Below are 26,683 nucleotides of genomic sequence, written 5' to 3' on the forward strand. Positions count from 1 at the left end.
TTTGACTGACTGGAAAGGCCAGAGGTAGGAGTCTGCCATGTGCAGCTGAGGCCATTCCAGCAGTAACAGCATTGGGAATGACTCTGACTCCAGCTGGTGGTATCTCTTTCTTATCACATGGTGTTATTTTAAGACTGGGGAAATACAAACCTGGGGAGCCAGAGCTCTTTTTAAAGGAACTTTACCCTGTGCATTAATTACAGAATATGCAATGATCCGTATATTCTTCCTGCAAACAGGTTAACTTTTCCAAAATCTGTCTCTTCTAATGGAATCAGTGAAAGCAAATAGAAATAAATAAAATACAGCGATGAACTGACTGTTTCTAGCCAGCAACGAGTTCATGCAAAGTATATAGTGCTTGGATTCTTCCAAACTGTCAGTGATTTATTGAAATACAGCACTTCCTGAGTGCAGATAGTGCTCTGACACATCTTAAATGGCCTGAGGCCGAGGGATGGCAAAAGCAATAATGGGAATTATCAGCTTACAAGGCTAAAGGTGGTGGAGCTTAGCCGCTGCTCAGCTTCACCTGCAGCACATCCTCCAAGCAAGGTGGGTTGTGCTGTTGGAAAATACTCGAACTTCTGATACTGTTTGGGATTTTTTTTTTTTTTTCTTTTCCCAGAGCTAGCACAGGGAGCACTTGGAAGGTATTGCAAACATTCTGGAGCCACATTCACCAGCTTTGTGTGCAGGGACAGTTTGCACTAGCCACTGCAGGGTATCTTTGGTGTGAAAACACTTGTGTTAGCCCTGGAAGTGCCTCTGTGTGCTCCTGTGGAGTTGCAGGAGGTCACTTGGGTTGGGGTCATTTGCAATTGAATCGAGATGAGCTGCCAAAAGATACTGCCAGTGCCCAGTGAGGTTGTGCAAGAGAACAGAGTGAGTACTGTGCTCTCAGTTCTCACTTCAGACCTTTCACAATGGTCTCTCCATTTTGGCAAGCCCAGAATCAGGTTGCAGAAGCAGATTTTTCCCTGCAGAAATGGGCTGCACAAAGTCCCCCCCAGACTTCTGGCACTGTCTGCAGACAGAGAACTGGACTGGGATGGTGACTTGTAGATACCCAAAAAAGCATCCATTAATATTACTGCATTGGCATTTGCTGCCAAATCTGTTTCTATAAATAATACAGAAGATCTGTTTGTCTCCTGCATTTTTATTAGAGAACCATCTCCTGTGAATTATGGTACTGTAAAGAGAAAACACCAGAAAATTCCTCCCACCTTCAATTGATGGTTGGAAGCTACTGAGAGGAAAAAAGCCCAGAAATTATACATTGTGCTTGTGGGGGAGGAAACCTTACTGATGAATGTACGTCCTCACAGTGGGGCAGAGCTGCCTGCATATTGAAACTAGGAAACATGGACCCAGGGAGACAGGAGAAGTCACCTAAATGGGAAGAGCTTATTTGGGAAGGAGACCAATTCCAGTAAAATAAAAAGGCAAATGGCAAACAGTTGTCAGGGCAGTGCTGTATGGATTTCAGTTCTCAGTGGCAGCTGTTGCAGGAGTGTTTGGGCTGCTTCGGTGTTTCCAGTGCGCCAGCTTGCTCTTAGCAACAAAAACATAAACAGGCTCATCATCTAATATTAGATCACAGGGATGTCTCTGAACTTGTGGCCTTAAAATTATCTGTGTGAAGCCAAAAGGTTAAAGCAGAAGAGGCTCCTTAGGGCTGGGGAGGAACGACTGGCAGAGTGCTCTGGAGTGCTGGTTTGCATCCTGTGGTGGCCAACAAACCTTACCCTGCCCCACCACAGCGTTTGACCCATGGTGCTTTCACCTGCTCCTTGTTTTCCGGCTGAATTGGTCAGGAAACACTCCAGTAGCTGGAAAATAGTGTAAATTACAAGGGGGAGGAAAGAACCAGCAGAGGGGCAGCAGAGCAGAGTCCATTTCAGGCCCGTGTGGTGCCGGCTGGACCGTGCCCAGTCAGGGCTGGGACTGGGGCTGCATATCCCAGAGGTTCAGCCCAGCTGCTGCCACATGTGTTCCACGTGTCCTGCTGCACATCCCAGCCTCCTGATGCTCCTCTGCAGCCCTGTGGTGTGCTGCTGCTGCTGGGAGCTGGAAACGTGCCATCTGCCACAGCCAGTGCTCGTGCCAGGCAATTTCTTTGGGGTTTTTTTGTGGGAATTTTGGAGCTCCTGATGAATGGTGCGGTCTGGCCGTTTGGATGATCTCCTGCCAAAAGCAAATTGTCTCCCATTTTCAGTGTTTGTCCACTGAACTCAAACAGCCCTGTTTGAGGGTGGATTTCAGCTGTGTGGATGTTGTGCCTACAGTACCTCACACAGACCCTGTTCTTGCTGGGGCAGAGCTAACAGCTTCCTCGTTTCTGCTGGGTGCCCGCAAGTGGTGGGGAATGGGATGTCCTGTTGGTTGGAGCCCAGGGCTGGATTATCCACCTTCATCCAGGGTGACAGCGGCCTCTAGTGCCACCAAAAGCTTCTTCCCCAAGTTCTCTGTCTGTGCACGCTCAGTGCAGGGCTCTGGTCGCGGCTTCTCCCGGGAGTCCTGCACCGCAGCCCCTGCCAGAGTATTCCTGGTGTCACAGGTCCTGGCTGCTCGGAGCTCTGTCCCCTGGGCTGAGAAAGGGGCTGCAGGAGATCCTGCCATACTGGAATATCACTTGAGCCATGAGATACCTGTGCTGGAAGTCTGGGAGATCTGGCTGAAGCTTTTCATACTCTGGAAGTCTTAGTTCCCAGAACAGCTGGAAAGGCAGCCGTGCAGCCCACAGCTGGCACATGGGGTGAGATACATTTTGCCTGAGAACTTCTGAAAGGCAGGTTTGTGCTCTCAGTTATGTGGCCAGTTTAAAAGGGTTATTGAATTTGAAATCTCTCCTGGTTTGGCAAGAATTAGGATTTTAATTCATTTACCTCCCATCACTGTGTTTATACAACTGAATTCTTGTGTGGGTTCTTCCTGTTCCTCAGGAAGGTTCCAGCAGGGTGGTTCCAGCACTTGCCATCAGGCATACTCTTAGAGACAGGAAACTCATCTCTCTCCTCCTTACTTTTTAATTTATTCTGACCAGTTTCTCACATAACTACCCATTCCCTGGCAGTGTCCAAGGCCAGGCTGGACGGGGCTTGGAGCAACCTGGGATAGTGGAAGGTGCCCCAGCCCATGGCAGGGGGTGGAACTAGATGAGCTTTAAGGTCCCTTCCAACCCAAACCATTCCATGATTCCATGATGAATCTGGAGTAGGAGTGAGGTGGGCTTGTTTTCTGGGCAGCTTTGTGGCTGGCGGCTCTGCTTAGCCCATGCCTTCTTGCCCTCCAGAGTTTCCCCTAGAAATGTTTTTCAGCTGAAGGAAGCTCACTGACATGCCAGGTAAATGTGTTTGACAAACACTTTTGTTTCCTGCTTCATTCCCAAGAGGAATTTATTTTTCATTCTAAGGATCCAGCTGCTAATTATAGTAGCATATATTATTAATATATTAATAACTGAATCCTCCTCCACCAGTACTGTTAGATGAACAATTTTTCACAAGTCCTTTTACCTCATGGTTCTTGTCCTGTGGGCATTCCGGGTGTGTGTCCTCTGGGAAGAGCACGGATGTGTCACCTGATAGGTCCCTTAACCCTATGGTCTGACAAATAGAATAAAAGCCCCTGATCTCCGTGGAAGTTAAATGATGAGATTTGCATTTAAGGTGCATTTAAATGTCACTTGAGAGGAACTGGCAGAAAAGGCTGTGAGCAATAGCTCGCTGCTACCTTTCTTTTAATAGCATTTAACTCTATAATCCTTATCACTGACTGATGTAAAGCTGAGTGGTCTTAATCTCCTGGGACAGGTCCCTGGGGAAGCAGAGTGGTGGGGTGCTCATGCAAGGAGCTGCTACAAGGCAAGGGAAGGATTCCTGTCCACACTACACAGTGGACAACAAGAAGTTAAGAGGTTTCTCTCTCTTGTGAAGAACTGAACGATCATCTGGCACCTGCTGTGACAGCATTTCTCTGCCACTGCCTCTGCAGTTAATCGCTTTCAGATAAAGTTGTCCCTTTTTTCAAAGGCTGCTGGTGCAGATGACGTGGGAGGGCAGGAATTCTGCTGGCCATGGGATTGTCCATGTTGGGAAGAGGTGATCCTGCTGGATCAGAAATCAGGCTGCATTTTTATTTGGAGTAAGGTCAAGGTGTGGGCTGGGGTCAGTGCTGTTCCCTGTAAGGGTGGCGAGCAGGTGTGTGCTGCATGCTCAGCTGCCAGGGCTTTATCCACGCAGGGCTCAGAGGAAGGGGGGTGGATATTTTGGCATTTGCTTTGGGTGGGGGAGTCCAGGCTGTAGGTTGGCCTGCTAACAAAAGCAGGAATCCATGCGGGATCCTTCAGGAATGGTCAAGGGAATGAAGCAGGGACCACTTGACCTAAGCATTGTAAAAGAACTGCAGCTTGGCAGCGTGGAGCAAGCAGAAGGTAAAACTGCCTTTCCCCAGCCCTGTCCATGCCGAGTTTGTGTGCAATTCCTCTTGGCTTACTAATGGGAACCACTGCCCTGCTGCACGCACTTCACCCTCGGTGGAGCAGCAGTAATGGCACCTTCTGGCTCCGGTGCCATCCCAGTGCCACTGCCTGGGTGTTCAGGGTCTGGACTTTACTAACTTTGATGAGTTCAGCTACTTCTCTGTGTCCAAAATGGTCATTAAAGCCAAGGATGTACCTGAAATATTTGTAAGATCCTATGTGTCGCTGAGAGCTAATTCGGCACTAAATCAGCTACTCTGGTAAATTCTGTGTTCCGCAGTGTTGACCTGGGGATGTGACAGGTGGAGGAGCCAAGGAAGCCAGGAAACCTCCCTGGGATTTCTATTTGAAAAGTTTTTGTGCAGACTTAATTAATCTTCTGTCCCTGAGAACAGTGGACACTGGAAATTGAACCAAAGCCACAGGCTAAGAAATTGCAATGTAAGCTCAGTAGGAAATGGAAATCTTTGATACATTATTAATATTCAGTGATATTTTGTGTAATTCAGCTGGGACTGATCTGTGATTCTGTTCCTGAGCTGCTCAGGCGTGTTCTGCTCCCACAAGGTGGCAGTGGAAGGCTGCTGGGATGCACTGGCAGCCGAACATCGCTGCTCCGGCTTATCTGGTTCAGTAGCTGAACCTTCTTTATCACCATCAAGTTTTAATTTTACTTTATTTTTTTGTTGCAAAAGACAGTTTCCCAAATAGTCAGAGTTGTGCCAAGTTAATTTTTTTTTTTCTGTGGGGATTTTCTGCCCTGGAAAATTTCCTGTTTCAGACTGTAAACCAGCTTTTGGGAAAGCTGTAACAAGTCTGCTGAAAGTTGTTAAAAATGTCAGATTGTGTTGGTTCGGTCGCAAATGAGAAGGATGCTGGCAGAGGCAGGATATTGGTTTCCTCCATCAGTGGCAGGAAGTGGAGTCCATCCTGCTCCAGTTCCTGCAGCAGATTTTTACTGCAAGGATGCAGCTCCTGAGAACTGCAGACAGTGCACGCTGTTCCCTGTCATGGTGACAACCCACTCAGTGCTGTCTATTGACACCTGAAGTCCTGTGCTGAACACAAACAATTCCAAAATATTCCCTCCTGGTAAGCGTTGCACTTGTGAGGGTCACAGCTGACGCATTCAGTGTCTCAGAGACAGGTCATACTGTCACTTCAGGTACTGTTGGCTGCCTCTGCTCTGGGGTTGCAGCAGTCTGCTTTTCTCTTACAGAAAGAATTCCTGGATTCTTTTGTTTTTTAAACAAGTACATGTGCTCTTCTGCTGGCAGAAGTTTAAAGGTCTGAGTTCACAGCAACAGTTATGGCAGCCAGTTTAGGGAATGTGATCACTGTGATGTTTGTTGCCTTTTCACTCTACACCATAATGCTGAGTGACATTAATTAATGTGAAGGGATTACATAGATCATTAAAAGCTTCTCATGTATGTGCTGACTCCCCCAGCCCCAAACTTGGTGAGCTCTCAGGAGTACCAATGCTGTATTTTATTCCTCTGGCAGAGGGATTGCAGGGCTGTGTTCCCAGCTGGATCTGCAACCCGAGCACTCCTCACCTCATATTGGAGCAGTCCAGACTGCTAAGGAGGCACAGGGAGCTGCCATGGGGACATGGTGGGGACACAGCACAGAAGGAGCAGCTCTGCTGTCTGAGGGACACACACAGAACTGAACATGGAACCATGGAATGGTTTGAGCTGGGAGGTTGGTCAGGATCTTACAGCTCATCTCATCCCACCCCCTGCCACAGGCAGGGACACCTTCCACTATCCCAGGTGGCTCCAAGCCCCGTCCAACCTGGCCTTGGACACTTCCAGGGACAGGACATGGGAAAGGACAGGCAAAATTGTCCAGACCTCCCTGATGAGAAGTGTTCTTGTAGCCTCAACTGTCACACGTGTAACCTCACCCCATTGTAAACATCCTGTGGAAACAGGAGTTCTGCAGGGATAAAGGGAGCTGGTTGTTTTGATTAACAAGTGACAAAGATCACAAATCTCTTAATCTCTTGGATCAGCACCTGAACATGTTGAACGAAGCAGAGCTGTGGGAAATAAAGAAGTTAATCTGCTGCTAGTGAACCTGCTAATCAACCTGTAACCAAAGGGCTGAAATTCAGACACTGAAACTTGGACGAGCTGAGAATTCATTGTCCAGATTGAAACTCAACGACAGCTCCCAGCAGCAAAGGCCTGAAAATGGGGAATTCTCAGCCCAGGCTTTTCGAGCCAGCTGTGAAAAGCTTTAGGACTATGATCTTGTTATCCCTCTGTCCTCAGCTTATTAAATAACTCGGCATTGTCAGGCTGTCTCCCCCCTCATTCCCGGCTCCAACACTCACAGTCTGATGTGTTATCCTTCTCTCCTGCCTGGAAAGACAGAGCACATCCAGCTCTGGCAGTTTCTCTAATGACTGTTTCCAGTTGCAGAGGGCTGATGGGCAGAACATGTCAGCACAGGGATAAATTCAGGGAAGAACTGAAACCTGTTGCTTGGATAAGAGAGCAGGAAAGTTTCTTTTTCAACTGTTTCCATGTAGTTGCCAATGATTGACTTGCTGCTGGGGACATAGTTCATTATCTAACTTAAGGAATTGTATTTTGGGAACTGCTGTCAGCATTGTTGCCTGCAAAACTTGCACTTGCTTCTCCTCCCTCCTCCAGCTTATGGATAGTTATTTGCTGATGGCAACTCTCCAGTCTGTAGGAATGCATTGCTGGGATGCTGTACTTTTCCAGTTGTTTCCAGGGGAACAGTATCTGTACTTGAGGCTTTTGCTGAGGGTTTTTTTTCTTATCTTTCTTTTTTCAGAGTGCATGTGAGTTTTTAAGATACATACACGTATATATAAACACATATACGTGTGTGTATGCCTGAGAAATAGATATATGTGTGACAAAGACTTTTTAAAAATCACTGCAGTGTTTGGAGTAGGGATACTGTGCTCTTCTTAAGAGGAGAAATTTCAAACATTTTAGAGTCTGAGTAGCCACATGGCTTTCCATGTGCTGAACAAACCTCCTTGTGTACAGAAAGCCACACATGTGCCTGGCTCCCCTTACCTGTGTTACCTGGATTTGGAAGAGCCAGAAGTCTGTCCTGGCTTCCAAGAAAACTGTCACTGTTGGTTCTAGTCTAGAGAGTCTAGTTCAGAGTCACTTCTAAGCTAGAAAGAGGTGGGAGGATTTGCAGAGGGCCTAGGAAGAGCTTTCCTCCAGAAGAGCCCCAACAAGCCCAGCCCCCATTCACAATCAGCAGAGTCTCATTCCCAGGGACTGGGAACCACTGTAATGATGAACCAGTTACTGGTGCAACTCCTGTTCTTGCTGTGCTGGCTGCGGGACCTGGATTTATTGAAGAAGGACCTGACAGGGATGGAGGGAACCTTGTCATGGCCCAGTGCAGCTCATGTGGGGGTGTATCTCAATTTTCAGTCCTGACAGCAGAAGGAAATTCCTTTAACCCAGTCTGAGAAGAGGGCAGCTGTAGAACTTAGTGAGTGTTTAGCTTCCAAATTTGTTGCCAGGTTTTCACAGAATGCCAGAAAGGTTTGGGTTGGAAGGGAACTTACAGTTCATCTAATTCCACCCCCTGCCATGGGCTGGGGCACCTTCCACTGGACCAGGTGGCTCCAAGCTGTGTCCAACCTGGCCTTGGACACTTCTAGGGATGGGGCAGCCACAGCTGCTGTGCCACGTGTAGGTGATGTAAAACTCCCAAGTTTTGCACATTCTTGCTGTTCCCTCTGGGACTTGGTGATGTTCTGCCAAAGGACTCCATGGTGGTGAATGGTGTTTGCCAGAAACACTTCAAGCTCTGAGTGCCTGAAGGAGTTCAGGATGGCAGGAAAAGAGACCAGTGTTGTAAAACAATTATCAGAAGACTGGATATTTCTTGGGGAAATTAATATTTTGTTCTTGTTACCTGTGCACCAACCATCAGGGTATTGTAACTCTTTTTTGTGCATCATTCACCCTTGACTTGGGAGGGGTTTCTCATCACAATAATTTCTTTTCCTCTGGCCAGGGTTCTCTAACATACAGACTTGCTCTTGTGTTCCTGGTTTACCAGCCTGTATATCCAGCCTTCCTATTTCCCAAATTGAATCTCCCCTTTTATTAGTATTGTATTGCAACTCCTTTTGCCTTGACATGGTGATGAGTAGTTGGGATCCATGTGAGTTACACGGTCCTTGATGAAAGAGTTGACAGAGGAAAATAGGTGTTTTCTTGAAAATAGCCAGAATTAAGTGGGAGCCAGGTTCATCAGTCAGTTACCAGGTTTTTTCCTAGCTAATACACAAACCAGAAGCCTGTAGCTCTCTCAGGGCAGCAGGACACACTTGTCTCTGTCTGTGAGAGCTGTAAACCTCTGCAGTGGTTTTGCTGACTCTCATATACACATCTTGAACAATTTCTCTTCTTCTCCTTGAACTTACAGCCAAAACGCTGGTAAAAATCTGTTCTGCTTTATACATGCCTTGAGCTTGGTGTGATGACTGCTCTTATTGCAAGTATTTCTCAGAGAAAGCTTATTGCAAGGAAACACAACACATAGGGCTGTTCCTTTGAAGATCTACTTGGATCCTGAGATATTTGCTTGAATTAATAGGATGTCACAGGCACTGCACTTGAGCAAGCAGCGTGTTCCTTTAAAACATAATTAAAAACTCTGTGCATTGTTCAGAGGCTGCCTCACACCCCATTTGGTGCTTGTGCCCTGCAGCCTGCTGTGCTCTGCAGTGTTTCTGCTTTGGAGAGCAGCATGTTGCTCTGCCTGTGCCATCCAGCCCAGCCCAGCCCTGAGCTGCATCTGACTCGCCTGTCTCCTTCCCGTGCATTTGTTTTCTCTCTCTCTTCCAGCCCATTTAGCACACTCAGGTCTCTCAAAACTCTGTTTGTAAGCAAAGCAACGCATTGTAAAATCTGTCTTTTCCCTCCCTTCCCCCCAAATTAAAAAGCAAATCACACAAGATCCCGAGCAGGGCACACCTGGGCCTGCACTGCCAGCAGGGCCGGGCTGCCGTGCGCAGTTACAGGCACTGCCAGCACAGCCCCTCCTCTGGCACCTGGAACAGGCTGTAGCTGCTCCCTCACAGAAACCAGCTCTGTCACTATGCAGTGGCTCTGCTGACTTGCCTCAGAAAATTCGGTTATCTCATGCTGTAAATGGCTTTGGGTGAGCTCCAGGAAGTGATGAATTGTGTAAATGGAAAGAACCCGAAAGTTGGCGATCGATTGCGGCTGCGGCCCGGGCTGAGCCGTGCTGACCTGCAGGATGTGCTCAGCTGAGGATCAAGTCCCTCTTACAGGTTGGACTCCCAGAATTGCTAATGATGCTGTAACATATCTGTATTTTTGTATAAATTCTGGGAGAGCAGAAGGAAAAAGCCTGGGAGGATGATGGGCTAAGAGACCCAAAATGGTTTTTCTCTTGCCATACCCACAGCAAAGCTGTGGCTGAACTGCACCAAGGGAATCCTGCAGCCTCCTGCAGAGTGCCTGGGCTGCCCCTGCAGCAGAGCCCTCCCCATGCCTGGGGCTGACCTGGTCCCCACGGATTTGCCAAACCTTTCCTGAAACTCAATTGAAAACCTGTTTTGTCCTCTCTGTACCTGTAGCTCCTACATACCTGTGTCCTCAGTGCAGAGTAAATTCCACTGATTCAAAGCCGTTGCAGTAAAGTGCCTACCGTACTGAGCTACAAATTTGCGTGGTTTATATATTTCAGGAATTTATATTTTTTTTACTACTGCTCTGAACTTCATTTGCAGTATATTTTGCAAATGCCTTCTTCCTCTAGGTGGCTTATTGCTTCTGGCTGCTGGGCAAACAGCAGTGATTCTGCTTGTGTCAAAAGCTGCAGAAAATGCTTATTGTTTCCTTAATGTGCCATTACCTGGACAGTGCACACACTGCGGCAGGGAGAGCAGGAGAGCTCATGCTCTGCAAAATTAGGAGTTGCACAGCTTTCACTCATCAAACAGCAGCTTTTTTGTTCATGAAACAGCAGATTTTTGGGAGACAATCATCCCTCTGAAGTGTAGGCGCTTCCCGTGTTGGCATATCCATCACAGCTCATGTGTCTGTCTGGATAATCAATGGGAAGAAATGAGCTCCTCTGCAGTGCATCCACATGGGCTGTGCTGGAGGCTCCTCATGAAGGTGATAAATGACACCCTGGGAGTGCAGCTCTGCAAGCCCTCGGCTGGGGACATCTCCATTGCAGGCAGGGAGATGGAACTCCCAGGGCACAGTTCATAGAATCGTGGAATCTCCTGAGTGGGAAGGGATCTCAGGGATCATCAAGTCCAACTCCCAGCCCTGCACAGACACCCCAACAACCCCACCCTGGGCATCCCTGGGCGTGCTGTCCAAATGCTCCTGGAGCTCTGGCAGCCTTGGGACCATGTCCATTCCCTGGGGAGCCTGGGCAGTGCCAGCAGCTTCTGGGGGAAGAACCTTTTTCACAATATCCAGCCTGACCCTGCCCTGACACAGCTTCATGTCATTCCTTCGGGTCCTGTGCCCAGTCACAGAGAGCAGAGATCAGTGCCTGTCCCTCCAGGAGTCTCCAGTGCAGCATCCCTGGCACAGATTCAATCCTTTGCACTTTCCTTGGCCTCTGGAGATCAGAGATGTTCGGGGTGTTATTTATGAGGTCAAATTCTTGCACCAGTTTCAGGTGAGAAGACTTTCACGTGAGCCCCACCACCCCCGAGGAGCTGGGAGGTGACTATCTGTGTCCCCATGAAGGGGATTCCTCCCTGGAAGCCAGGCTGCATTTGCTGCACAGCTGAACCAGCACTGAATGCAGGTCCTGAGGGTGGATAAAACCCACCGTGGCAGATTATTTTAGACTGATCCGAATTTCCTGATTCTCTGTGGTTCTGTCACAGTGCAGCAGTTTACTGAACTTTCTAATAAATGTCTTAACATACTGGATCAGATGCAAATCCTCTTCAGCTCATTACCTTTTCCATGAAGATGGTCTACTAAAACCAGGAAAAGAGTCCAAGGACAAAGTAAGTGATTCACCTTCATCCCTCACTTAGCTCACTGCCCTTTGAACACATCCAGACCTCTGGTACAGTGTTAACCTGGCAGTGATAGACGTGCACAGAACATTCCAGCACCCTCATCCCTGTACAGTGGGACAGTGTGAATAATCATTTCCTATTAACCAGGCTAAAGAGTCAAGTTTAATGAACTGTTCATTAGACGGAAGCCTCTCCTCCAGCATGGAAATCATTTACTGCTGTGAACTCCTTGACTCGGAGCACTCCCCAATTCCTCACCAGTTCCTCCCAGTCAGTGCTGGGGCAGAGGGTGCAGTTTATGTATTTTCATGTGAATAGTTCTCTTGAATTCTCCCATCTTTGATGAAATCCAGTTGTGCCCAGGTCTGTGTTTTAACTGTGGGTTTTTCAGCGTTAAGGAGCTTGGTTTACACAGAGTGTGAAGGTCATTTATTTAATTCCATTGCTCTTTCCAAGGCGTGTGTCTCAGTGATGCCTGCAGTTCAGCGGTTCCTGGCGTGATGGGTTTCATATTGATGAAGGCAGCAGATTGCAGGAATATGATCGTGACTGTAATGACAGGAAGGAGGGTCTGAGGAATGCACCAGCGCAGGATTTCTGTTCTGAGATCTTTGTCTGAGTGAGAGGGCATTTATGAGGAGTGGGGTTCTTTTTCTAATGATGCCATGATTTGGAATGGAGCAAATAATTTAGAGAATAGGTGCACCTTTTTAACAGAACATGTCCAACACTAAAGGGTTTGTTTAGAGGCTCTGGGGAGAAGGTGCTGTGAGCATGTGTGTTGTGTGCTCATGGGGAAGTTGTCCCAGAGAAACAGCAATAGCAGATGGAGCTAAAATTAATTTTTGTCCACGAGAAAGAGAATAATAGCTCAGGAGTCTACAGAGACAGGAAGGCAGATCATCTGCTTTTACTTTAACCTCTTCTGCACCTTTTTTTTTTTCCAGGTCATATCTGACTCCGGTGCGGGATGAGGAAGCGGAATCACTGAGGAAGGCACGATCCAGACAGGCCCGGCAGACTCGCAGATCTACCCAGGTAAAGAATGGAAATGCTCACATTTGTGTGTAGGGTGAAGAGACCTGATGAACTGATTGCCCAGAAAAGCTGTGACTGCCCCATGCCTGGAAGTGTCCCAAGGCCAGGCTGGACGAGGCTGGGAGCAACCTGGTCTAGGGGAAGGTGTCCCTGCCCATGGCAAGGGGTGGAATGGGATGATCTTCAAGGTCCTTTCCAATCCAAACCATTCCATGGTTCTGTAAAGAGGCAGGATTTTCTTCTGCTCTTACATTATTTCTTAGGGCAAGGGACTTGTCTGCACTTGTGGGGAAACACAAAAGGTGGAAAAGCTTTAGGTGTGAGAAAAAAGTAGGATTTAGGAATAAAGCAGAAGAGTTTAGAGATCAGCTTTGGCTGCAAAAACTTGAAGAAGATACAATTAATAGCAAGCAAGGACACTAAAACAATGGTTGGAGTTTCTAGGTTTGGCAGAGATAGGTTTAGAAGTTGCAAAAAATATGCTTAGCAAGATAGATAAGTTTAAGCTTAATAATGGAATATTGTGTGTTTTTATATAAGGTATAACAAGTGAGTATTGTGTACAACAGATGTACGTGCACTCATACTGTTTTGGAGAGGTTCTGGCAAAATTTTTTTCAAACAGTTATTACAAAACCCTCCTACAGACATACATGAGTTAGATTTCCAAGGTTTCCTTTCTGCAATGTGCCTGCCTCTTAGTTTGTAGTGTGATCACATATATTTGGGTTGCTTTGAGTCAGTGATTATGTCAGTAGGCTGAGAAATACAGTAAAGGCAACAGAATTCTTCCCTTTCTCTTACCATAGGGATGAAACATGAGCCTGACCAGATGTGAGTCTGTGGCATTTTAAACTGACCTGGAAGACTGAAAATGCAATTTCAGGCTGGAGAAGTCTCCAGGGAGACTTTAGAGCCCCTTCCAGTGCCTAGAGGAGTTCCAAGAGAGCTGGGGAGGGACTTCGGACAAGGGCCTGGAGGGATAGTACAAGGGGGAATGGCTTCCCACCCAGAGGGCAGGGTTAGATGGGATATTGGGAAGAAATTCTTGGCTGTGAGAGTGGTGAGAAGCTGTGCCCAGAGAAGCTGTGGCTGCCCCTGGATCTCTGGAGGTGTTCAGGGCCAGGTTGGATGGGGCTTGGAGCAACCTGAACTAGTAGAAGGCATCCCTGCCCATGGCAGGGGGTGGAGTGAGATGGGCTTTAAGGTCCTTTCCAACCCAAACCAGTCTGGGGTTCGATGACTCTGTTCCCTGCAGGGCGTGACCCTGACGGACCTGCAGGAGGCCGAGCGCACGTTCAGCCGCTCGCGGGCGGAGCGCCAGGCGCAGGAGCAGCAGAGCGACAGAGCCGGCAGCGCCGAGGACGGCGGCGAGAGGCAGGAGAGCCGCGCACGGTGGGGCAGGAGCGCGGACGACGAGGTGATCCTGCTGCCTCAGTACCCCTTGCCTGAGAGCTAATGAAACCATTTAGGAGGGCTGAGATCAGGAGAAATTCTTAGGGGGTTATCTTTTTATTCTGACGGAGACAGACCAGCTGGAAAGAGGCACAGCTGACTGAGGAGCAGCACTTCAGCACGAGGGAGGTGGATCTGGAGGTGCTGGAGCTTAGCTGTGCCTTTGTTCTCCTCTAGGAATTTCACCTTTCTGTCTCCTGCCAGAAAATAAAACGGTGTAAATCCCAGAAAGTGTAATGAGAAGGCTAATGATAGAAATGTGGCCTGGATCCATCCTTGCTGTGCAGTCTAGGCAGAGGCTTTGTGTTCACGTTTTTCCATGGATACTCCATGTATAATGGAAATCTGGAGAGACTAGTTTTCTGCCCCTGCCACCACCTCTTTTTTTTTTCCACTCTAAATCATTTATTTCTATTAGATAACTCATTTCTCCTACCATGAGCTGTAGGGACAAAGGGATCGATCCCAGATTTCCAGCTATGGAGGGTGCTCTTACACTGTAGCTGTACAATGATTTTAACATTCATCCTTATCTGATAGAATGGAACTGATCTGGCAGGTGCAGGTGATCACTTCCAGCAGCAGTGAAGAAAACATTGCACTGTGAAATCCAAACATTGCATTCCTTGAAATCCAAAATCTCCTACTTCTTTCTCATGGTACTGTTTTTCTGTCATGGCTTTTTGTTTCTAGACCGTCTATCGGCGATTGAGGGGCCCAGCACAGCCCGACAAACCCACGACGCCTGTGTCTCCTTCCACAGCAGCACCTCTGCTCTATACAAGCTCATACCTGACTCGAACAAATAAATATCTAGGGCCGGACTCTGTGAATCCAGCAGATTTCAGAGCGGCAGCCACAGAGATGGAGAAAAATGGTACGTACCAGGAGAGTGAAGAACCAGCAAAGCTCAAGGCTTTTCTTGTGGTTTAGAACTTCCAGTGTGTACAGATAGAACAAGTTTACTTGTTACTCTGAGGGAAGCTGCCACCTCACAAAACAAATGTTTGTTTAAATGAAGTTAAGCAAATTCCTGTTGCTTGTAACAGAGGGATAAAAGGATATTTTCAATTTTGGATAAGTACATGAGACAGTGATCATGGAGCATTTAGATATCAGAGCTGGGGAAAGAGGTTCCCCTAATACAGTTTGTCCTCAGAACAGGAGTAAGTCAGGATGACTTGTGGAGAGCTGGGGTAACCTCCCTGGCTCTGATGAGAGTAAGGAGTGTGAGTATCCAGCTGTAGTGGACACTGAGATTCCATTTCATCTGGTTTAATAACTCCTTTGTAATATAACACAAGGCAAGATGACCTTGAGCAGCTTAAAAAGAACCCCAGAACCTTAGCAAAAGCACAGATGTAAATCACTGAAACCAAAGCAGTTTTTCTTTGCTTGGCCAGAGTGTGAAGATCAGGATTCAGACGACAGATCCCTGAACAAACAGTCGATCCGAGAGCGGCGACGGCCGAAAGAGAGAAGGAGAGGCACCGGCATCATCTTCTCAACACAGGATGTAAGTCTGAGTTCCTTAGAAAGAGAAACTCCAAGGTGAATTTTCTTCCAATTCTAAGCTTCAGGGTGTTTTTCCCAGTCCATTGATTTCCTAGGTCACAAGGCACCCGAAGTATTTTCAAATTTCTTCAAGCCCAAATTTGTCTGTTCTTTAGGGCCCCTGAAAGAAAGACAATAGGAAGAAGAGCTGTGTCATGGTCATTTCTCTTAGTTCTGGTCTCAGAGGATTTCTTCAGTCTGAGGGAAGAAATCTAACCCTCCAAAGTTTGGTTAGAGCCTCAGCTAGGAAAGTAGATCACCTTTTTCAGGAGAGAATAAGAATTATGAAATTATGGTTAACAAGTTGAGTCCAGAGTCAGCTGGGATGCCATGGTAGTTCATATTCGCTCCGTGAAATCTTGGAGCAGTTACAAAGAGCAGTGCCATAGAGAGGCTATGCAAGTGCAGGATACCTGGGATGACTCCAGTGTTTCCACCTGGAGTCTAACTGAAGTGGAGATACTGACATAATATTAACTTCCAGAAGTATTTCAGATGTGCGGTTTTTCCAAGTTTTTTTCCCCTCAGTGTGTTAGGGACTTCCTCACAACTCCTCAGAAGCATTGGAATGGCAGGAGCCATCTCAAGAGAGTCATTCTGTCCTCAATACCAAGATCTCCTAAGTGGCCATTAGGTCACCAAACCAGATCTGATAATTAGCCAAAAGCATCTGGACAGGCATTTCTTTTGACAGAATTTTTCTTAACTTTAGCATCAAATCATTTTTTCACTGAAAGGGTGGTTAGGGACTGGCACAGGCTGCCCAGAGCAGTGGTGGAGTCCTTATTCCTGGAAGGGTTCAAAACACAGATAGACTTGGCATTTTGTGATGTGGTTGAGTTGACTTGGTGTGTTCAGTCAAAGGTTGGACTTGCTGGTCTTGGAGGTCTTTGCCAACCTTAATGATTCTGTGATTCTATAAACAATACATTATCTTCTTGTGATAAAGTTTTGTTCTCTCCAAAGCTGCCTAATTATATTGTTTGCCTTTCCTTTCCTCCTAGGATGATGATGAAGTTGATGGAAATGAGGAAGTGAAGGAAACTCGGGTAAGTGAGACCATATTTCTGAATCACGGTGTGTCACTCTTGGGCATTGGTGGCAGAGTGTTCTATGACTTCTACTCTTGTCCAGAGGAGAGGTTCAGGCTCTGCTCAGGAGTATGGACAGGGAGGTGATTCCAAGTATCAGTTCCTTACTGATTTCTCTTCTGAAAGATAGGGTATATCTGCAGAGTGGCCTGAGTTCAAAGTTGGCTCCTGGAGAGCTGCACAGGAGCTGTGGAGCCTGGAGGGAAGCAGCGGTAGGGCTGCAGTGCCAGGGCAGTGGGGTCTGAGGTGTCCTGGGGAAGGTGGGACCTTGGATCTCAGAATCACTGTTATTTTGGACAGTATGTTTTGTATTTCTGAAATCTGCTCTCCTGTCCCCTCGTGAATTTGTTTTCCTGTGGGAAATGGTCTCTGCAAGCAGCATGTCAGAGGTTGTTCCATGTTCCCCTGTTCTTGCAATAGTCTCATCCTTTGAGGCCCTTTCTTTCCTTTTATAATAATTACTGAGTCTTTCCAAATTGCCTTGGTTTCTTTTGGTTTTGTTTGTCTTTGTCTGAAACACGTTTGAGCCTGACAACATGACTGACTCTGACAATGTCAAAGCTAAATACATTTCCAAGCTATTACAGCACAATGTGGAAGACCTGGGAGAAATAGCAAATGGAAGGTTGTATAGGGGTCAGCCTGCTTGTAGGATGTTTCATTTTTGCTGGAAAAAGTTGAACTTTCCCTGTGCTTTGCAATGCAGTAGAGTGATTGAAGCATCACTTCGTTGCAATTACCTGGTTCTTTGCTGAAAATTAGCAATAACACTCTTCAGACTCTATTTTTGTTTTCCTTCTTGAAATAGTCAGTCAGAATGCGGCAAAGTCACAGCAAGCCTTGCTGGGACCAGAGACTCACGTGGTGCTGGGATGGCTTTTAGCATGTGCTTATCTTTCCATGCCAGCCCTTGCTTTCCCAGTGCTTACTTTGCACTTTACTCCACTTGAAATGTGAGATATTCCTGCTCACAGAAGCATCACCTGCTTCAAGGAGCCCAGCTCTTCCCACAGGAGTTTCTGCTCATCACAGTGCAGAGCTTCCTGAAATCTTCACTGCACCCTGCAGGAAAGATTTGGCCATTTATCGTCATTAAAATTGTTTTGACATTTCTGCTGCCTCACTGTAAGACTGAAGGAGGGGAGTTTTGTAATGTGTAAAAAGTAATAATCATAATAGGGACACCTTGTTTCCAGCAGGCATGTTTGGGACTTGCTGGGAATGTCTTGTTCTTCTGGGAAGTTGTCCCAGATTACCTAAATTAAGACAAAAGAGTAGCTGAGGCTGCAGGTTTGGAGGCTTCCTGGAGTCTAGTCCTAAAATTGCTGAAAATTTTATTGAGCACAGTCCTCGCTGCTCATGTAAATGGATAAGCTGCCCTTTGGGAGAACCCAGCTGCCCAAAAATTCAAGGTCACCCAGTCTCTTACAATTAATAATGCTGGTTTTCCCCAAATTAACAGCAAGGATTCCTTTTGTCTAACACTTTGCATGATTTTCTTGTGGGATCCATTTAACAACAGAGCAATTTCCCTTCAGTTCCATCAGCCCCTTTGTGCAGGTGCTTCGAGGCACCAGCACCGTGGTTTCTTATGCACCCAACGTGCCTTAGACCTGGGTTAGACTCTCCTCCCACTCTGCTGGAGCTGTTTTTCCCATTTTCCCCGTTCTCTTGTTTTTATCCAGTTCCCAGTTTATTTTCTTCAATGCATGCCTCCAACATCATGTCACTTGGTCAGTCTTCCCTGGTTTATTTGAGATCCAAATCAGAGATATCTGTCCTAACTAGCCATCGTTTTGGCAGGAATCATGGAACAGCTCTCTGTTTTCAGTTCTAGTGCCAATAAAAAAGTACAGTTAATAATCATTAATTCATCAATAACTATAATTCTAGAACAGCAGGTGCCAAATGTCACCAGGTTGTGAACTTGAACCCATTTTAGTAGCAGAACCCCAAAGAATCTGATTTTATGGGAACAGTTATGTTTTTTCTCCAGTGTTTATATCTTGGCTGATATCAGGATGATTTTCATGGAAGGCAAAAAAAGACCTTACTGGAAATCCCTCCTCCAAGCTCTGCAGTGCTGGAAAAGTAGCACAGGAAAAGTAAAGGCAGTTTTGGGAAGAAAAAAAGGAGCAAATACATGTTGTTCTAATTCTCAGAAGTGGATGAATTATTTTGGCTGAGCTCATAAGCACCAGAGTGGGAAACCAGCCCAGACACTTTGGCTGAGCTTTAGGCAACTGAGAGGTCTCGTAGTGGGATGTGTCAGGATCCTCCATGTGTTCTGCTCCCACCCCACCTCCCTCCTTGGGATGCAGACTGCCTGGATGCGCTGTGGAAAGTTGGAAGAGCAGACAAAGTTTTATTGTGGAATAAATGTTCAAGGCTACAAGGACTTCAGCTGGAAAAAGCCTCTGGGGAAGCAGCTTTAGGAGAACTTTTTACGTGGTTCCAGTGGGAAGGAGCTGAGAAGGAGAGAGTTTTTGTGAGGTCTGGGGAGACCTGAGCTCAAAGCAGAGGTGAGGGAAAAGTTTGGTCACAGTCTTGTCTCTGTTTCTCAGAAAGTAAAAATTGGGAGTGTCTGAAAGCTCGTGTTAGACCTAGACTGAGCCAGGGGGAGGCTGGAGCTGGGAAACCTTCCCTGTTCCCTCAAGCCACTGCCTGTGAAATGCCAGGGGGAATTCCAGTCTTGGTGAGGCCAGTGAGGACAAATGCAACAGAGTCAGTGCAGATGGGGATCAATGGCCTAGTCTGGGATGCAGCAGCTGGAGGATGGTGATGAAGATGAAAGAGAATGGTCCAGTGTTCCATTTCTTTATCCCTGACTCTGCTGGCTTTGACTTGACCCCAACTTAAAATGATAGAATCTATTACAGACTGGTTTGGGTTGGAAGGGACCTTAAAGCCCGTCCAATTCCAACCCTGCCATAGGCAGGGACACCTTCCACTATCCGACGTTGCTCCAAGCCCATTTCAATCTGGCCTTGGACATTTCCAGGGATGGGGCAGCCACAGCTTCCCTGGGCATTCTGCCATTGCTATTGCACAGCAGGAACAATTGGGAACAAATTGGAAGAAAAGCGTATTTTAAATGACAGAGGATAGAGAACAAGTAGAAAATGTTTATAATCATTTAAAGGATTGTTTCTCCTTGCAGTTCTCTGCTGGAGCATTACAGATGTGCCTCGCCCACGGGAGAGTTTGTCAAAGGAAAACTTTAAATTCAGAGGAAGACACTGAGTGTTGTGTTCGTAAAATAACAATTTCTGGGCAGTAAAAGTATCAAAGAAAATGTCTGTTGTCATGAACTGCCTTCAGGACAGTCTGTATAGCCCAGTATAAACCCCAGACACACTAATGGAATTAAGTTTTTTGGAAGAATAGCACTGAAACATTTGATTGTGAATTACAATTGCAGTAAGTGGATTAAATAGGCTCCATTCCTGTCTCCCTGCACTTTGATTTATTGAATGAACCAGGCTCACTCTGGTTTGTAAGTAAGTGTTCTGCCTGCTTGTACTGTTACCATGAAATCACCAGATGCAACTGGATACCAATATAAATTAAATTTCTGTCCTAGAAGGGCTGAATTTCTAAGCTTAATTCCACGAGTCCTAAGGAAGGACCAATGAACTGGAAATTTCTTTATGCAAACTAAATGTCTTAATGTTATTGCTGATTCAGAGCTATGACCTGGGAGTCCTGATTTTGGTGTGTCCTATTTTTCACCCATATTTTTGCTTTTAGTGCCATTTTATCCTTCCACGGAGGCTTCAGTTCAGCTTTTGTCATCATGCTGTTTGCCTTTTTATGAAAGGTGGACTTGATGAATAATTAGAAGATTAGGAGTAGCTTTTGTTAAGTGTTTTGTGAATGCCCTGTTGTAGCCAGACTGGGTGTACTGGGAGCCCTGGGAGTCTCCAGTTGTTGTTGCCCCTTTCCCAGTGTCGTGCCGGCTGACCCCGTGCCCGTGGACTGTGTTTGGAAGCCAAGGAAGGCTCCGAGTCCTCCACTTTCAGGACTCACATTGCCTAATATGGTAAGGTATGTCTGCAAGAGCTGAGCTATTTTGCTGGGATACCAGGGAAAGTTGACCAGTAAAAGGAACAAAATAGGTGAACTTCTGGCCAGCTGATAAGAAACTAAAATCCTTTAAATCCAGACAGCGCTGTATGGTGGTGTTCATCCTATGCCTCATTGCTGCTGGCCCAGGGTCCCTTCTGGGGATTAAGGATATGAGTATTTTTCCCTGGTTTTACCCTTGAATGTTTATTTCTAGCAGAGATGTGTGTGATGTGGGAGGGAAACCATCTGGCCCCTGTCCAAGGGCACGTAGGTGGCACCATGCGTCACTTGCATCGTGTAGTTAAATTAGAGAGCATTTAATTCTGTGTAACATAAGGCTGGGAGAGATTGGCTCTGGTTAGTCCTGTTTATAAACAAATTGCTCTAATGGGCTGTGTATGCTGCAAGGAAAGATCTTTAAAATATATTGCAATATAAAACAGCAGCAAAGTGCTGCAGGAAGGAGCATGAGCTGAGCCTTTGCCATAGAGCTTGAATATGGTGAAGAGCATCCTCATGGTGTTTAGGGTGTCCTGGATTCTCTGGGAGGTGGAGGGGGCAGACAGCAGAGAAATTAAAATTCATTCTGCAAATATTTCTACAAAAGTGCTTCATATCTGCACAGAGGATTTGCCTTGTGAGCTCTCCAGCCTGATGTGCTTGTGTTGGTTTGGTTTAACCTCAGTACGTGGAGAAGGGCATCAGCCTGGGTGGCTGCTCTCCTTGTTGGTGCAGCACTTCACTCCTCAGCCTGGCTCTGAGCACCAATTTACAGCTCTGGGAGAACATATTGTTTGTGCCTAAAGCCAAGTGATCCAAGTGGGTTTTGTGACTACAGGGTTACAGCTAAATGCCTTCAGGTGAATTCCTCTAACTCACCGAGTTGCTGAATTAGGAAGGTGTAATGTGAAGCTGTGATGGGGATGGGAATGAGTAACACAAGACCAGCTAAAATCCAGTCTGTGAGTCCTGGGAAGATGAAGCAAAACAGCCAGTCCTCCAGGAGTGATTTCCAAGGTCACAGACTCATAACTACTTAAGGTAACTTTATGCTTTAGCATCTTGTTTAGTAGATTGCTGTCAGACTTGTGGTGCAGTCTGAGGTGACTGATGTGTCCCAGTTGTCAGCAAGTCATTCCCCTGCAGCCATGGGGCTGGAATTGGCCCTGCAGCAGCCACCCTCAGCTCCCTTGGCTGCTGATGGCATTGCTGGGAGGCCTGTGCAGTCAGTTCAGATGATCCCAGTTCACCCCAGGCTCCTTTTCCTTTGCACCCATTGCAGCTATTGCACGGTGGTCTCGGGATCCTCTTGCTTTCTTCCCAGAAGGAGCAGTGTGATGGATAGGGTGGCAGCAGGATCCATGACATGTGTGTGCTTCTCTCCAGTGCTGTGTGGACACAGCACGGCCGCTCCAGGAAATGGGAGTGCTCCCTTCAGTGCGAGTGTTAGCCCAGACCCACTGGCCTGAGGAGCAGCATTGCTTCTGGACCATATCCCAAAGACAGAATTAATCTCACTATTGCTTTATATCTAATTGTGTTTATAATTCTTGACTTTTTAAAGGTTAACAGTGTATGGTTGTGCTTATACCAGTAACAGAGATCCTGTCACTTTTTGTGGGAAACTGTCAAAATCTGTCTCCTTGTGAAATGTTCAAAACTATGGAAAGGAGAAATATCTCTGACTGCTGAACTACTTGGAGCAGGTTCTGGGCCCCTCTGGGAGCTAATGGTCGTACCTCAGTGTCAGTCATCCAGTGGGCTGGGGGAGGATGTCTCTCCTGACGTGATTGAAGTCATCCTCCAAAAAATCTGATCTGCTGAATTAAAATTCCTGCCTACAGCAGTAGATATCTGGGTGGGCCTTAGTGGCTGTGTTGTGGTGGCAGGTGTCTGCCTCGGAGAAAAGAGATTGGGGGCAGTGGGAGGGGGGCTGCAGCACATGGAACTGGGATGTAACGTGTTCAGGCCCTGCTGTCTGGCCCTTCTCCCCAGTGTGAGAATCTGCATCCAACTCTGGGGTCCCAGCACAGGAAGGATATGGAACTACTGGAATGAGTCCAGATAAGGCCACAGAGATGCTCTGGAGCCAGGCTGGGAGAGCTGGGGGTGTTCACCTGGAGAAGAGAAGGCTCCAGGGAGACCTCAGAGCCCTTTCCAGGGCCTAAAGGGGCCCCAAGAGAGCTGGAGAGGTACTGGGGACACAGGCCTGGAGGGACGGGACAAGGAAGACTGGCTTCCCACTGCCAGAGGGCAGGGATAGATGGGATATTGGGAAGGAATTTTTGGCTGTGAGGGTGGTGATGCCCTGGCACAGGGTGCCCAGAGAAGCTGTGGCTGCCCCATTCCTGGAAGTGTTCAGGGCCAGGTTAGATGGGGCTTGGAGACCCCTGGGCTAGTGGAAGGCATCCCTGCCCATGGCAGGGGGTGGGATGAGATGAGTTTTAAGGTCCCTTCCAACCCAAACCATTCTGTGACTCTGGTATTCTATGGATGCTTCTCTGTGGCAAAGCCCCTCACCTGCCATCCTGTGCGGGCTGGTGCAGTCACACATTTATGTAGTAAATTATTTATCTCCCAGACATGTCCAGAAGGAGCAAAAAGTAGAAGCTGTATTGCCTCATGGCTAGCAGGGAACTTCGGAGTAATCTAAATTTGTTTGGAAAATTGGAGTCAAATTCTCTGGCAATAAAATATCTTTTGGAAACAACCACAGTAGGAAAAATGGCATGTTACTGTGATATAAGTGTGGTGATGTTGTTTGTCCTTCGTGTCTCTAAAAGGTCACTTTTTGTTTGGAGTTTATATCCTCCCACATGCTTCTCTTCAGAACAAGCCTCATGTTTGGAAAGTCATTGTTAGTTTTTTGCTCTTGGACATGGACTTTGCTATGAAAAGTAACATTATTTGGCAGAAGCTGCTTCATTGTTTGGTACGTCAAGATGTTGAATCCTTAAGCTGCAAAACTCCTTCTGGCAGGCATTTCCCACCTGCTCTACTTAATTTACACCTCATTGCTCATTATAGGGAGCCTGTAAGAAAGATGGAGAGGGACTTTTTACAAGAGCGTGTAGTGACAGGACAAGGTGAAACGGCTTCCCAGTGACAGAGAAGAGATTTAGATCAGGTATTTGGAAGAAATTCTTCTCTGTGAGGGTGCTGAAGCCCTGCCACAGGGTGCCCAGAGCAGCTGTGGCTGCCCCATCCCTCAGAGTGTCCAAGGCCAGGCTGGATGAGGCTTGGAGCAGCCTGGGATAGTGGAAGGTGTCCCTGCCCATGGCAGGGGCTGGATGAGATTTGAGGTCACTTCAAACCCAGGCCATTTGTGATTCTACAGCAGTTACCTACCAGGTACCCAATGCTGGGCACAGTTGTGGGTGAGTTTGGGTGTTTTACCATATAGGGAGTCTTTTCATTCATCTTAGATTTCATCCTTGGTAGTGAACGTAACCTTCTGCACCACAACATGCTGCTTGGTGAGGGATGGTTAGAAATAGGCTTGAAGCACAGTTGGATGACAGTGTGTTGAAGTTACAGATTTGCCTGGCCAGTGGCACTGGAGTATTGTTGTGTGACAGCTGAGCTGACAGACAGGTTTTACAGCCATGGAATGGCTGTGGTGGGTACAGAGAATCTGATGAATGTAGATAAAGAGTAGAATGGATCATGACTATTGTGAGGGCCCTGAGATTTTTATTTCTCTATGTCATATTTTGGAAAGTCCCTTAGCTTGAAATAGCTGTTTCCATCTGGTTCTTGTACTGCTGTTTGCTTTCTCAGCTTCCCTGACATGGCCTGTTCATAGCTGTGCAAATTGCTGTTGCATTCCTCCTTGTAAGAAACCTGGGTGGGAAGAGGGAACCTGTCAGGAAACACTTGCTGAGTGCAACTGCCAGACAGCTTCCCCTGGAAAATACTATGTTCCACACTACTTCATCCTTAATGGTTGGAACCAGGTGAAATCAATTGACTTTTTTGCATGAGCAGTGCTCAAACTGGAATTGTGAGTGGACAGAGGAAAGCATCTCTCTGGATTTGCTGAAGCCTGTCCAGAGAAGGGCAACAGAGCTGGAGAAGGGTCTGGAGCACAGTTCCAGTGAAGACCAGCTGAGGGAGCTGGGAAAGGGGCTCAGCCTGGAGAAAAGGAGGCTCAGGGGGGACCTTGTGGCTCTGCACAAGTCCCTTACAGGAGGGGGCAGCCGAGGGGGTCGGGCTCTGCTCCCAGGGAACAGGGACAGGAGGAGAGGGAACGGCCTCAGGCTGGGCCAGGGGAGGCTCAGGGTGGATACTGGGGAAAGATTTCTTCCCTGAAGGGGTGGTCAGGCCCTGGCACAGCCAGCCAGGGCAGTGGTGGAGTCACCATCCCTGGGAGTGTTTAAAAAACATGTGGATATGGCACCAGGGGCATGAATTAGTGGTGATCTTGCCAGTGCTGGGGGAACAGTTGGATTCAAAGGTTTTTCCAACAATCCTTGATCCTGTGATTCTGTGGTTTTATTGTGATGCATTTTTTGAACAAAGCACTGTACTGAGTTCAGGAAAGAAGCCTCACTGTGAAAAGGCAGAGCCAGGTCATGAAGCAACCTCTCCATAGACATCAGACCAATCTCTGGTGTACAGACCTGGCCAGGATTATGGGGTGGCAATAGGCAGTGCTGGGGTTGCCTCAGGGATTGTGCCCATGGCTGCATTTACAGCCTGAATGGAATCCTGTCTGTGATCTTTGAGACATTTATGTTTTGCAAAGCTGCCACATCTGTCCCCTCCAACAGGAGCCTTTTGTGGCGCTGGTTTGTTGTTGCTGGTTATTGCCACTGTTGCCACCCATTTCTGTAACCTCTCACCATCAGCCTGTCAGGGGAGATTTAGGCTGGATATTGTGAAAAAGGTTCTTCCCCCAGAGGGTGCTGGGCACTGCCCAGGCTCCCCAGGGAATGGGGACAGCCCTGAGGCTGCCAGAGCTCCAGGAGCGTTTGGACAGCACTGCCAGGGATGCCCAGGGTGGGGTTGTTGGGGTGTCTGTGCAGGGCCAGGGGTTGGACTTGATGATCCCTGTGGGTCACTTCTGACTCAGGATATTCTGTGATTCTATGAAATACAGTTTAATAGCACATCCAGAGAGGGAACATGAACACCTGTGGGCTCTCTCAGAAACATTTCTGCCTTTGATACTCTCAAATTGTGGGTTTGTCTGCCCCCTCCAGGCCCTATCTCAGGTTCCCTGTGCCTTTGCTGAAGAGGTGCAGATGTAGATTGGTTTACTGGGCTTGTCCTGAACTTTATCTTCAAATGATGATGAACTCAAGACAGTGAAACCATCTCCCTCTCTGCAGCCTTTACTTTATATCCAGTTCTCCCCCTCTGAAGTTAAGGATGTCCCCAGAGGGGTCAGTGAACAGCCCAGCTTCTCATCCTGCTGTACCTGCTGGATTTACACCTTACCTGTTCTTCCAAAAACTCAACTCTGCTCCACAGAACTGCTGGAAGATGTTTCTCCTGCATGCAAAAGTGGGCATTTGCAGGTGCTAAAATGATGTTTCCCTGCTGAGAATTGTACTTTTTGAACTGTCTTCACCCTTGATTTTTATTATCTCTATTTATAAGAAAGGAAAAAGAAAGTAACTCTGAAATGTTGTATTTAAAATGTGCTGTTCTCAGTCCTCACTAAATGATCTGCATGTGCTGCTCAGTGCTAATCCAGGTATGCCTAAGACATGGTGCTTCCAGCTTTTTTGTGATAAATTTGGAGATGGGAATAAAAAGTGGGAGGAGAATGATGCTATAGATGCATTTATAGACTCTCAGCTGCTGTGTGTGTGTCTGGGAGGAGAGGAAGATCCTTCTGCTTCCGATCTGCGTGGTACCCCAGCAGATCTGCTCCTGGGAATCCTGGCCTGTGCACTGCAGATGGAAGTGTTCCCTCCTCTGATTCGGATTCCATTTATGGAA

At 47.1% G+C, this 26,683-nt stretch overlaps 1 protein-coding gene across 4 annotated transcripts in view; it reads left to right on the plus strand.

Moving 5' to 3' along the window:
- The window catches only part of PPP1R12B (protein phosphatase 1 regulatory subunit 12B), a 142,135-nt gene that overhangs the window by 76,316 nt on the left and 39,136 nt on the right, over window positions 1–26,683 (plus strand). For all 4 annotated transcript variants that reach the window (XM_068995935.1, XM_068995938.1, XM_068995939.1 and 1 more), the window contains 5 exons: window positions 12,476–12,566; window positions 13,825–13,986; window positions 14,715–14,898; window positions 15,425–15,537; window positions 16,580–16,624. In XM_068995935.1, the coding sequence (XP_068852036.1) occupies window positions 12,476–12,566; window positions 13,825–13,986; window positions 14,715–14,898; window positions 15,425–15,537; window positions 16,580–16,624 (595 nt within the window). The remainder of the gene's footprint in view (window positions 1–12,475; window positions 12,567–13,824; window positions 13,987–14,714; window positions 14,899–15,424; window positions 15,538–16,579; window positions 16,625–26,683) is intronic.

The sequence above is a fragment of the Aphelocoma coerulescens genome, chromosome 26, assembly GCF_041296385.1.
Source record: "Aphelocoma coerulescens isolate FSJ_1873_10779 chromosome 26, UR_Acoe_1.0, whole genome shotgun sequence".
Taxonomy (NCBI): Eukaryota; Metazoa; Chordata; class Aves; order Passeriformes; family Corvidae; genus Aphelocoma; species Aphelocoma coerulescens.